At 39.2% G+C, this 13,715-nt stretch overlaps 1 protein-coding gene across 1 annotated transcript in view; it reads left to right on the forward strand.

Moving 5' to 3' along the window:
• SPATA5 (spermatogenesis associated 5) overlaps positions 1–13,534 on the forward strand; it is a gene marked incomplete at both ends in the record, with an annotated part of 62,006 nt that extends 48,472 nt beyond the window's left edge. The window contains one exon of the mRNA XM_009583684.1: positions 13,408–13,534. Within this exon, the coding sequence (XP_009581979.1) occupies positions 13,408–13,534 (127 nt within the window). The remainder of the gene's footprint in view (positions 1–13,407) is intronic.
• Between the last annotated feature and the right edge of the window lie 181 nt (positions 13,535–13,715).

The following is a 13,715-nucleotide window of genomic DNA, read 5'->3' on the forward strand; positions in this document are numbered from 1 at the left end:
CTGGTTCTCATGCTCTTTGGCTCTTTTCTGTGGTTTTAGCTTGCATTTATTTCCAGTAACTAACTTCTTTCTTTTCCCAGGGTTGTTGCACTGGCCTAATATAGTGTCTCCATCAAGCAAACAATATGATCATATGCTATATAACGCGGGAATTTCCAAGGAAACTACTCATATGCCTAAATTTATACTTATATTTAAACAGTTTGCCAGACTGGGAAAAACTTCATTAAAAGATTTGAGAGCATTTATGTCCTTTCATGAGTGACACTAAAAAGGGATTATTGTGCAAGCACCTAAGAATTTTTTTTTTTTTTTTTTAAATATCCTGCTTTGTGATGATTCCGAGAGATGTTTAGCTCTTGTCTGAAGGAGGATTATAGCAGGTTTTAGTTGCTACTATAGCATTTAAGATTTGAGAGGCTCTGTAAGTGGTCTGTCTTGGGGGATACCTTCTTATAAAATACTATCACTTGTTGAGAGCAAGTACTTTTTTTCTGTTTTGTTTTGCATGAAAAACTGTCAAATATGTGCATGTAGAAAGTATTGTCCCGTTTAAAGGCACATTGCAACTTCATCATTTTTCTGGAAAAGAAGCTACCTCGGCATCCATACAGATTCCTTTGTATTGCAAAAGGGCAATTTGTATCTGCAGGAAAGGATAAAAGGTGTCATTCTGACATTTCAGCGGCACAAATAAATTGTTTATGTTATAGGAGGTGGCATCAGGTGCAGCATAGAGCTGCCCTGTGAAACTGCTAAGAAATGAACACATTTGCCATTGAAAATGCAAAATCTGATAGAAGACATCTTCATCAGCATCCTTCTCATATGCAATGTATGCAACTGTGAAATTTGTAAACTTCCTAGAAATGCTAGCCACCCTGTGAACACCTGCCTGCTTATCACAATAGAGAAGTTGCAAAAATGTGTGCTGGAATCAAGCCAATAGAGGGGGAAAAAATACCTCCCCCTGCTGCAATTCTTAATGTGTTTAGCTTTCAGAAACACCACTTCATCAAGATAAAACCTTTTGGAAGAATAAGCCATAGTACATTTTAATCAGCCTTTTCACAGAGTGCCCTAGAGGTGTTGAGTTTGTTTGTTTGTTTGCTTTATTCTTTTAGGGAGTAAACAACCCAATTTTACCTTACCTGGAACTGTCTGTGGGGGGTAGTAGGCCTGGCACAGCTTGCTGAAGAATGTGGTATGACCTGCTGCAGTCGTGTTGTGCTGGAGACATCTGGTTTTGGAGCTTTAAAAAGAACAGGGTGGGACACACAAATATTTCATTGTCAAATCTGAACCAGATGGGAGGTAAAATATGTAGCAGAGTTCTCATAAAATTCATCTGAAATTAAATGGTGTAGGAAACCAGACAAGGCACTTACTAGAAATGGCCTTTTTTTACAGGCTGACTTTGCACAGTAGGAATTTGCAAATGCATTAGAGATGCTAACGATTTGTGGCCTCTGGAGATCCATTTCCTGTACTATTACTAACCATACTGAAGTAAGTTTTCAAGGAAACACCTGTTTATATTGTCTCCCTATTCCCTCTGTAGGTTGAATTAGTTTTCTCTGCCTTGGCAGTGAAAAACACTCTGTGATACAGCTTTGTAAAAGTTTTTCCTCTCAGTTTAAATCCTTGTTAGGCTTTGTGCAGAATGTGCTGCATCCCAAATCTCCTGGGTAGGTAACTTCTCCTCATCCTAACAGGACGTGTCCAGAGATACAGAGAAGCCTAAACTGTTAAGTTGTGAGTAGTTTTATGCGTAGTTCAGACCTGCAATACAGATGTGAAATAACATTGAGTAATTGCTTAATGCTTTTGCTCTTCAAAGCACTTTGCCAAGTATTCATTAACCCATTATTACTTGTTTAGATTTGAGTTTGTGGGTTTAAAACACAAACGTTTTACTCCCAACCTTCTGTAGACATCACTAAACAATCCCTTCTCATCAGCAGGCACATACAAACTAATAGACTTTGTAATTAATTGTAGTACAGGTCGATGAAGAAAGCTAAGGAATTTTCTTGTTTGCACCGTTCAATATAATGTCTCCTTTCCATCATGTAGTGGAGTCTCTGTCACTGCACAAGCCATTGCTCCATGGCGAACACTGTAGCTGTGTTCAGATATGCCACTGTGTTTTATTTATTATACATTCCCAAGCCATAACTCCGTAATTGTAATACATCTAACACTCTACCTAATGGAACTGTCTCGTGTAGCAGTTCTGTTTTGCAAAATGTATTTGTGCGTGTTTATTAATTACAAGAAATAATACTTTTAAGCCAGCAAAAATTATATTAATTGACATTGTTCAGTGTCAATACATATTATTTCTGATAAGATTATTTCTTATCCAGCCTGCTTAGAACTTCCATATCCATGTGTTTTATCTATATGAAATAAGCTCCTGGGTTTTTCTTCTTGTCTGTCCACACCCCCCTCCCAATTTTGCATGTAGGCAGCAAACTAATACATATTAATCAAAGAATTAAAAATGTGGGCTAGATACATACCAACCTCGAAGAGAATTTACAAAAATATAATCCTGCACCTCTGAAGAAAAATAGTTCAGTGTAAGGAGCAGTTGCTTGATGGAGAAGTCCGGAGATCCTTGATGCAAGAAGATGAGAGGGTGATTCTGAATGGACTTGAGTTTCCAATGTAGTAGTGAAGATAGATAAAGATAAATTGAGCTGCATTCATTTCTGCATTTTGTTCTGTTACACTGCGCTCCTGGGAGATTTTTCCCTCTCTGTCTGTTTATGTTGAGATGTTAGAGGAAGTTTAGAGAGAATTGAAAATAAAAAATTAGGGGCTGAATGGACTGACTATAAAGAAAAAGGGAGGCATTCACTATAACTGATTCTAAAGAATAGATGATAAACCTGCCAAAGAAAGCATTGTAGGAAGTTAGAGGTGTCATGATGAGTTTTGAATAGGAAAAATGATTAAGATAGGAAAAACTTCTGCAAATCAGAAAGGCTTTTGGTAGACAATTCTCCTTCACTGTGAGTTAGTCATATGGGAGAAGCTCCAGTAACCTACCACTTGACATCTTTAAAACAAAACTGATGTTTCACGGATTAACGTGCAGCGAGGAGCAGTTGTGCACCGGGAGAGGTGAACTACGTGATGCATGGAGCCTTTTCCACCATTCTGTGGTTCTAGTTAGCGTTTGCTTCCACGAGCGGGTTACAACTTTTTTTTTTCTTTCTCCTTAGTTTTGAAAGATGTTGTTAATGACTTTTTGTAGGCGAGACTGCGCTGAAGCGAGATCCGCAGGACTGGTCCAGATACAGCAGCACATGAGGAGGGAGGTTTGCCTCGCAGTAATCCCTTGCCCGGACAAAGCTTGAAAGGCTTTACAAATTGCACAGCTGCAAAGAGTTATGGGTATTTGTTATCCCTTGGTATCCTGACCATGTAAAACCTAATTCTTCTGGCCATTATAGGTTGCCAAGAGGGAAATGGCTTGGTAATTAGACTTGAAAGTGATGAATGAACGTGGCTCTGTGTAAATGCAGCGCAGACAGTCTGTTTGCTGAACTTAAGAAATCTCTGCAGCTTTGGAAATGGGACATTGTTTATATAAGTAGGATTTTTAGGATTTTTGGGCAAGAGACATATTTGTTCCTTTTCTTGTTTTTCAGAAGCAAAGCATTTTCCCCTTTAACTGCAAATCTTTGTAAAGTAAGATGGGAAATGTTGTAGACTGATGTGAAAGACACTGATAAATTCCATTTTCAAAGGGAAAAAAAAGAAAGACAAGGGACAAAATCAGTACCTTGAATTTGACTTGTGAAGGCCAAAACACGTTAGTAGATGAATAATGCTAACCTTTTCAGAGTGAGGGTAGAAGTGATAAAGGGAAGGGACTTTGGTACCAGTCCCCTGAAACTACAATATGGTGATGCTTTTCTGGGGAGGTATGTTATCCTGTGTGCTGGGGGGGAGGACAGATACGTTTCTAAGCCACAGTTTAAAATGCTCAGAACATCTGAAAGATGTACTGTTTTCACTTTAGGTACTAAAATATTTGCAGTCCTAACTTTTGAGACCCTCAGGCTTCTGAATGAAGCTGTGAAGAACAGCAGCTTCTCTTCTATACTGTGCCACCTCTGCTTTTAACAGGGACTGTGTTAAATCTTCTGGTTTTTAAACCAAGCCATCTGTTTTTCTGGAATATTTTAGCACACTACACTTTAGGACATACTACACTGTACACCTGAACACACCATCGCATTTTTGTATCTATGCAAATTCTCTGGTGTAACTGGCAGCCTCTGTCATGAAGGAGGTCACTTCATGAAGAAGTGTATTGCATGCTAGTGATGAAACCTACGGGTTGGACCCTGCAGGGACAGAGCAAAGTGGCATTAGGTAGGATAGAGGTTCTCAGCAGAAAACCACCTTGCACAGGGTAAATTACCAGTAGTAGAGCTGGAGGAGGTATTGTCACCCTAACGTTACTCATGCAAAGGCAAAAGAAAGTGAACAAAGAATACACGGAAGAAACGGAGTTTTCCTGTGCCATACTTGCGTTGTGAGGGACCCGATTCTAGCAGCTGGCTCAGTTAGGCAAGGAGCTTTGAGTTTCTGGCTTATGTTGGCACTGGTTGTCCCTGAATTGGGGAGCATCAGCTGATTCCCTGCAATATCTGAGCTGTGTTTGGATGTGATAGAGAGTTGAGGCATTCAAAGCTTTTGTGACTGCTGTCTGAATTCTTTCAAGTTTTGGAATTTGGTATCCAAATAGAAATATTGTCTGGGGAAAAAAGCTGCATGCCCAGTGCCAGCTTGCTATTTTAGGCCTAGCAAGGAGTGGTGAAAAAGTAAAGTTTTGGAACAATTTAATTTTACAGTAAAGCTTGTAATTTGCTTTGAATAGCAATTTTAACAAATAGGATTACCCGCAGGTTGTGTGTATACACGATAAATGTCTGCAATCCCTTTAAATTTAAAACAAACTCATTAATGATTCTTGTCTATCAAGAATCCTTTATCACAATGTGTTTTAAATCTGTGTTTCTTCCTTTTTGTTTAAAAAAACCAGTAATTTGTAACTTTGCCAGCCTGTACTATAATTCGGACATTTGAAGTCAGTAGAGACTTTCATTAGCATCAGTGGAAGCAGGACTGGATCTGTAAACCCTTTTCTTGAAGACATTCAAATGCATGGATAAATGTACAGGGTTTAGAGGGATTAATCAAGTCTGTTAATGTAGGTAAGCCTGTTCTGCAGTGCTTGGGAGTGCTGTGGCAAAGTTGACCTGCAGCAAGATGCTTCAGTCAAAGACATGAATTTGAGCCTCTGCCAGAGGCCCAGTTGAAACAGATACCATGATTAGAGGGATCAGAAGTGGGCATACGTGGTGACCGCTTCAATTCCTGGTACGGCGTTGGTTATGGAAAAAGGTCAGCTTACCCACACTAAATGGGCCCAAGCAGGCTACAGCTGCCTGCGGGGTTAGGACTATAACAATTGAAGGTCTTTTTAAAATTTTTTTTATTTCTCTATTTTAAATTAAATACAAGGGGAACATACTTGTAATTAAAACTTATAAATGAAACTTATTCCAGATGAAAGTGAACCTCTTATACTTAAATATTGTTATAATGAAATGAAATCCAGTCTAGTGAGTTACTTCTAGGTCTGTAATACTTCCAACTTAAACTGTACTTGCTTCCCTGGTAGACATGATTGATTACAGTTTTCAACTTGATTAACTTCCAGGAATGTGCAGAGGTGAAATGCTGAGGAAAACAGAAAGAAAGGAAGTGGGAAATTTACTGTGCATCAGGTGTGCGTTTTTAGTGGGGTTGGTTTTTTTTGGTTTTTTTTTTTTTTAAGGCAATGTCAGTGTTAACAGAATAGGAGAACTCTTGATATTAGGATCCTTCCTGTTTTAGCTAGACGGTGCAAGGTCTAACGTCCATCTTTCATGGATGTGCATCTGGAACTAGTTGCAGGCAGTTGGAAATGGATAATGGATCACCACCTAGGTACTCAAGGATTTGGAGATGTGCTTGGGGAAAGCCTTCTGGAAGAAAGCCTGTTGATTCCAAACCCGTCTCAAACTGGTGCCTTTCCTCCTTTTCTCTCCTTTCGTTGCGTTTCTTTTTTCTGGGCCTACTTCACTAACTTCTGGAAGCTGCAATAATAAGAGATTTGGGCAAATGGAAGAGGCTGGTTGCATCACCGTGGAGGATAATTAGGATGTTTCTGCAGCAGTCTGTAGGCCATGTGTTTCAAAGTCACCTGCTGCCAGCTGAGCACTGTTTCCTGTTTTCACAAAGCTCATCTTCTCTTTTTAGGAAGCTTGCTTAGAAGTTGGAGGCCACTCAAGGAGTGCTAGGAGTTCTTTTATTCTTCTATGCTTTTCTAATGTCTTAAAAACCAGATGATATGAACGGCACTTAATTGGCGAATCGACAGTTGGCAAAACACCATTTTGGCCTGGAGGTGACTATAAAGCTAAATGTTCTACCTAGTCTCTGAATTTCCCAGACTTCCCCAGGTTTCCTCTGGAGATTTCCCTTCTGTAGTACTTGAATTTTGCTCTTGAGTAAACAGGGAAGATGTGAAACAGTATAGTAGGTAATAGCTGATACAGGTGTGTACAGAATACGACAGCATCTAATTGTAGGGTGCTGATGGAGGCAAGGGTTTAGCTTTATCGTCTTTCAGAGTTTTTCTGATGACACAGGCAGGAAAATTCCCTGCTATGGGGAATGTTTCTTATCTTAGTGCTGAAGAGGTTTGTTTGTGGGTTTTGGTTTGTTTTTTTTTTTTAATGAATAGCCAAAATATTTAACTGATAACATACAAGATTTGCATGCTCTGTATCTCTCCCAGACTTTTTAATAACATCCAAGCCTGTAGTATCTGTAGTGGTCTGAATTCATAATATGCATTGAAGTTGTACCGTACATGTGCCAGAAGTGAATTTGGCCCAGTGTTTTAACAATGATTGCTTAGGCCTATGTATGCTTGCTATGCCTTTTTGTTTTATGAAATACCTCGTTTGTTGTGAGTGCCTGTACATAGAGGAATCAATTACTAATTAAGGATGACAGTTTTGCAGCTCAAACCAGGAATCGTGCTAGTAAGCAGAAATAAGTAAATATTGTTATAATGAAATGAAATCCAATCTAGTGAGTTACTTCTAGGTCTGGTGGTGTGATTTTGAGGGGGAGAGGGAAAACTGCTATAGGGGAAAAAATAGTGATGTTGTGCTGCTTATGTAAACACGCATGTCTCTGTAAACCTAGTATATTTAGTAAAGTTTGTTTTGAAGCTCCAGTAGGAAACAAAAAGGAACAAAAGCGAGCAAGGGAAACAAAAGTTCGAAGCTAACATAAGGGCTTGCTCTGCTATCTTTAGATATAAGAATATTCTGACTGAATTAATATTTCACAGGGTATATCTGGGTGGAAGAGCCTGCTTTTTCTGGCATGGCAGTGTCCATTCTGCTGGACAAAATGTCCCACTGATAGAATTTTTGAATGAAATTTGATATCTGGGAAGATGCTGCAATTACTATTTTTCTGGTAATGCTATTGGAGTAGATTATTATTTTTATTTTATTTTTTTCTAATGCTGTGGAAAACCTTGAACTGCCAAAGTTATATTTCACCAGAATTTGTGAGGGAAGGAAATAAAACAGTGTGACAGTTAATTACGATCACGGCAGTTGGACTGAAAAGACGGACTTGGCAGGTGCTCCTTGCTGACAGGTTACCCCTGCAAACCCCTGACAGAAATGTCAGACTCAATAAAAATCCTTCAGACTGTGCGAGTGAGGAGACTCTCGCGTGGGAGTGTGCTGGCAGGGGGCTTTGGTATTTCAAGAACCTTTTACCTCGGTAGTTTGTGGAGAAGTGGAGAGTCCTGCCAGAAAGGTCTATTTCAACCTGTATTAATTTTTTGATACCAACCATTTTGTCATGTCAATGATTTTTACATTTGTTTTGATAGGAAATTATTTCCAGAGATTCCAGTGAAAGAATTATTTGAGATGATATCACGTCCACAAGTATTTTGTAATACACGTAAATTTTGATTATGATTGCAATTCTTTTGTTGGGGTGGGGGGAAATAGTAAAGGAAGCTTTTATCTGTATGTAAATCTTGCCTGATATGACATTTTGGAAAAGAAGGTGGGCTGTACTCCCTTGTCACAAAACCTGCGTTACAGATTTCAGCTGCATGGAAATTAATCCCTCTGCTTACCCTGGATACTTCTCCTGAGGTCTGCCTCTTCGACTTCGCGGATCTGCCGGAGGTAGGGTCATCTGTGCAGAAATGGGGCTTTTCAGGAGAGGGGCCCTCCCAGACTTCCTTCTGGTTTTGTAGCTTCACAGTTGCTGTGAATTTAAGAGTGCTCAGAATGTTATTGTGTGAGTATTTCCTGCATTTCCACATCTACAGTTTAGCAGCATAACTAAATTAAGGTCCTGATTCTGAAGCTAAGGTGTTCAGACAGGCTTCAGTGCCATTGAAGTCAGTGGTGGGATGGAGAGTCACTGGTCCTCCTTTACAGGATTTAAATGGTGATTGAGACTTAAATACATTTTCCAATGAAAATGACATCTGGTGTTCTGAAAAAAACATTCATTCCATTGGCTTTGGAAGTGTTCTAGGTTGTCAGATGATGCAAGTGTACATTTGCATTAGCTCACAGTGGTGATGCTTTCCAAATTTCATCATGAGGTGAAACCATAATGACTGCATTCTCGGACTGCTTTTAGTTTTCAAATATTAAAAATTCTGTTAGATAAAGGTGGGGGGACAGAAGAAAAGGAAATGAAATAAGTAAAAATGTACAAAACAAGAAGTCAGTTGCTGTCAAAAAAATGCCTTTAGCAAGAAGGGTAACAGATTTAAATCTGGTGATTTCATACATCTGGTTATGTCCGGAAACAAAATCTCCTTAGCTTGAAGAACTATATAAGCTGTGAACTGTATGTACTCCTTGATGCAGTGATAAAATCAGGCTACAGTTGCTTTTATATCCCCAGGAAGTACAAGAGTGGCTTAAGATGTTCAAGGGGAAATGTCGGTGCCCACTGAAATCTGAATCCAGCTGGTTGGAACGGTCATTGGATAAGGCCAAAGGAGATAAGAGAAAGAAAAGGTGCTATGGGGACCCCTCACCTGCTATACTGAATTTGGAGCTGGGGCTCACAGTCTCTGAGTTCCATCAGACAAGGCTAGAATTAATTCAGATTAATTGTGAGGCTTTGGTACACTGTAGAATGCATGTTTTATTCTGTCAAAATATGTACTGGAAGTGCCTTTAGCTAAAATAAAATACCAAGAGCAGGTTTTGTTTTCCATATTCACCTTCAATAGCCTGCTTTAATCCACGGATAGTCTTACCTGACAGGCTTTTGCCATTCAGGAAGCTTCTCTGATGGTCAAGAGAAGTGCCTGTGCAGGAGCACATGTGTGCTTGGTCTGAGGCTGGTGGGACACTTGCAGGATTAGCTGAAATATCACATAGGGGAGGATATCTGGCTCTAACTAATGTAATAAACTAGTAAGCAAAGACATTTTTTGCCTTTAAAACTCCTTCATTGAGGATTTTAAAGAAAGAGGGGTTGGCAAAAAGATTAAAATAACACATAGGCTACAGACTGATGTATTTCATTAGGGCAACACAAGAGATCACTTGACATTCTCAGGCCCTTACGGAGCAGCCAGACTCCTCTTTGCTCACACGTTTTTTATTTTGAAGTTCAAGGTATTTCTGGTTAGGGCACGGCTCTTGCATACGCGCGCCCGTGCACACATGGCCCTGCGTGGATTATGTGAGGGGCTTAATTCTGACTGCCTGGATTTGCAGGCAACGTGTTGACAGGAAATTAGTTTGTACCAGGACGTGCCTTTTGAGGGCTATTTCCATGCAGTTGTGATGATGACATCAACGTGCGGAGGTCAGGTGGGGGGGGGCAAAGACAGCCCCTTGTCTGGAAGTTGGTTTTGGCAGTGCCTCTGTGGGACTGGAGGGTTAATCATAATTGGTTTCTCTGGCTGCCGTTTGCATCAAAAGTCCGGGTAGCCTTAATGAACGTTGCCTGTGTTAATTTGAAACCCTTGCTGGGAAATCATGGGAAAATGGAAAAATGCATACTTGCATGTCACCCTTCAGATTAACAGCTTAGCCAGCGCTAGAGCTCTCGGAGCGCATCGTGCGGCTCCGATGCAGCTCCAAGCAGCTGGTAAAGAGATCTCTTGCTGTAAACCTGTGCCTGCCTGTGATTTTTTTTTTTTTATGGGGTATCCTGTTAAGCCAAAAGCTAGTTTGCTGTAGACTCTGTGCTAAAAATGGTGCATCATATGACAGCTTAGTGAACTATGTAAATAAAAGCCCTGAAATTGGAAATTCCGGGTGTCATAGGTCCCAGGCATCTCTTCATTTGATACTGTTTTTATTATTGATAGTTTTTGTGTGTGTGGTTTTAAAATTTTTTTACTCTACTTTTAACAGATAACAATAAAGCCCCTAATAATGCACTGGTATCCCCCTCGATTGTTTGAGCAGTATTATGCCATCAGTGATTGCTTAGCTGCAATTTTCTGATTATGGCCTAATTGCATGAAAGTCTTTGCAATGTACATTTCCCCTGTAACAGTGGGGGTTTTCTTTAGAATAAACACTTCTTTAATTTATTTTTTTTCCAGTTTGAAGCTTGTAAGAGAAATGTTTATATTGGGGAAAGATGTAATATCCGTTCTAGCCACCTCTCTTTAAAACCAAATTTCTTCTTTGTTTCTTTAAAAAAAAAAAAAAGAAAAAGGTAGTTTAGCATCTCCCCCGAAGTCTTCTAGCTTCAGATCATCTCATATAATCTTAACATTTTGGTCCCAGTCTTACAATTATTTTTTTCCTTTGCTTAGCTTTTTCTTGTGTGCAGTCTATTGGGTATAAAGTCAAGTAAATGTGAAACTTATGCAAGATGGGAGGCCTGAATCCCTACTGAGACAAGCTTATGTTACAAAGTTAATTTTAATTTCCTTTAAGCTCTGTGTCCTTCGAAAAGCATTTACTATCCTTGTCCAACACCTCAAGTGTTTTATCATGTTCAGCCCTCTATAAGTCAATGGGACTGTGACCCAGGGGTATGTTAGAAATGCTCTAATATCACTTGGGAATTTCTAACGCGGCTGCAGCAAACTGAAAAGCTGATGACTAGCTAACCCAAGTCCCTTCTCTAATATTTCTTAGCAACCTAAATAGTCTGTTAGCCAACATTTATTATAGCTCTTTAAAGATATTTTCCAGACTAGGTCTGATAAGTTAACTGTTTTGCACTGGAAGATTACAGAACCAGTTGTAGAATAGGAAAGTTAGAGAACTTATTTGGAAGAGATCTGTACAGCAGCGATGGAGTCATTACTGTTGCTTTGGCTCGGGGACATTTAGGAAGCACTATGGTTGCAGGCATGCTGGTGGTGGATGGCAGTGCTGCAGCAATATACATGCGTAATAACTATGCAACTATATGTGTGTGTGCTCTATCTGTTGGAAATAATTGCAGTGCTTATATTTTAAAATCTAGTATTTCTCTTTGGAAACTAGTGTTTGGCAGGATAGTTGTACTGCATTTGCGTATGTAGGTGCCTGTATATCTGTATAAACATTTAAAAGTGCTTTTGGAAAAGGACTTTCAAAAAATTTGAGATTAAAAAATTATCTTAATCCTATTTGTGGTGACAGTAGAAAAATGTACGTTGCAGGAAGAAACCCGGCATTGTTTTAAGTATCGGGTTTCTTTTCTCTTCTTAGTATGAAGTTAGAAGGATCCAGAAGAATTGGAGAGATTAATTTTTTAAAATTGCATTGAAAAGGGCCTGTTTAAGGATCGAGAAATGAAGCCCTCCCGTGTGCAGTGGAAGGGGGAATGGCCCTGGAAGAGCAGTCACATTGGTGAAGGAAGATGTAGGCGTGTGCGTGCCGTCCGCAAGGGAAGGTTGTGTCGAAAACAGCAAGGCTTTAGGCACGTGCCAAGAGCAGGGCTCCTGGTTTTTGCCAAAGAAGGATAAAACCCACGTTTTCGGCACTATCTAGCAGTCCCCAGCTGCTTTCCCCAGCCTGCTTCAGTTTCCTGCCCCTGCTCAGCAGAGGGAACTTTTGGGATGAGCTGCTGCCTGTGCTTGCCCTGGTTCCCCCCGTAATTTACATAGAGCTGTGTGCTACAAGGAACACACATATACATTGTTTGTGTAGTGCGTCTGCCAACATATGAGTGTATACGGTTATCTGTGTATGGTCCTAGTATCTCCTAGGTCTAGTATCCTTTCAAAAATAAAAAATTATATGGTGTGTGGTCACCTATTTTTTTTTTATAATGTTTCAGAAATAAAGCCTTTTTATGCAGATTTAGAAGGATGTTATAAAGAACACAACCATTCATGAGATGTATTATTTATCACAACATATGCTTGGTCTCTTGATTTGATTTATGCAATGTCTTCCTTTTCTGCATTCTTTCTTATACGTGTGAATATATGCACACAGACATATATATGTATGCGCACACATATTTATGTGTCAAAGAATTGTCTAGGAAGAAGGTGGTACATCATTTGGTTATTCTTTTTAAAATATTAGAAGTTTTAATGAAAATAATACAGTTTATTTTTATAATGCTTTTTGTTACATATAGTTAAGCAATTTGAGCAAATTTTCCATAAACTTCAACGTTACCAGAGTTAATTTCAAGGAAAGAAAAAAAAAAAAATGCCTAGAATAGTTTATGCCTTGTCTGTTTAGGTTTTTCACATATTGGTGATTTCAAAACTGGAGTTTTCCGTTTCTCAGTCTTGGGGTTTTTTTCCTGGTATCTGGAAAATCAGCTGAGTAAAGGACTGACAATGCTATTATGAGGCAGTTGGTCAACACTCAATTTATTCTCATTTGATGGGGAGAACATAAAAATGTAGAGCAACTCTGCAAAATACATAACTACCTAATTTTTTATACCGCATAGGGTGGTGTAAGCACTCACTTGGATGGTGCTAAAAATGAAAGTTTGTCTGACTAGTAAAGAAGCTGCATGAATTCAGTTATCTTAAAAATGTTTATTCCAGACATCCACATTGTGTTAAATTCTTTACAATCTACACAGCAGGGTAGTCAGTAAAAAACCCCTCAGTTGCTTTACTGAATACCAAGAAATCTTTTGAAGGACTAATTCTCCGATTTACTTATACTCACTTCATATGACTGATACTGTTTCAGGGATTGAAGGTGAAAATAAAAATCAGAAAGAATTAAGATAAGAAGATGCACCTCTGTAAATTGAAAAGAACAGTATATCCTTTCTCCAATTTTCTAAGAAGGGAAAGCTAATGCTGTGACTTTTTTTTTTTTTTTTTTTTTTAATCAGCTCTTCAGGTGCTGGAAATGTGGCAGACCGTGTCTTGGCTCAGTTGTTAACGGAAATGGATGGGATAGAACAGCTGAAGGACGTGACAATTTTGGCAGCTACAAACAGACCGGACATGATAGACAAGGTACGAATAGATGCACTGTTGTATATACTGTTCTCTTGAGAAGACCAGATTTTGGTATAACTTCATTCTTTTACTCTCCAAACAATTGTCTAATCGATTTAATGATTAAGAATAGAAGCTTGAAAATGAAGACAAGGCAAAGGAAAGGATTATGTCTCTCGCTCCCCCCCATCCCTCCCCC

Source organism: Fulmarus glacialis, unplaced genomic scaffold (genome assembly GCF_000690835.1).
Source record: "Fulmarus glacialis isolate BGI_N327 unplaced genomic scaffold, ASM69083v1 scaffold10038, whole genome shotgun sequence".
Lineage (NCBI taxonomy): Eukaryota > Metazoa > Chordata > Aves > Procellariiformes > Procellariidae > Fulmarus > Fulmarus glacialis.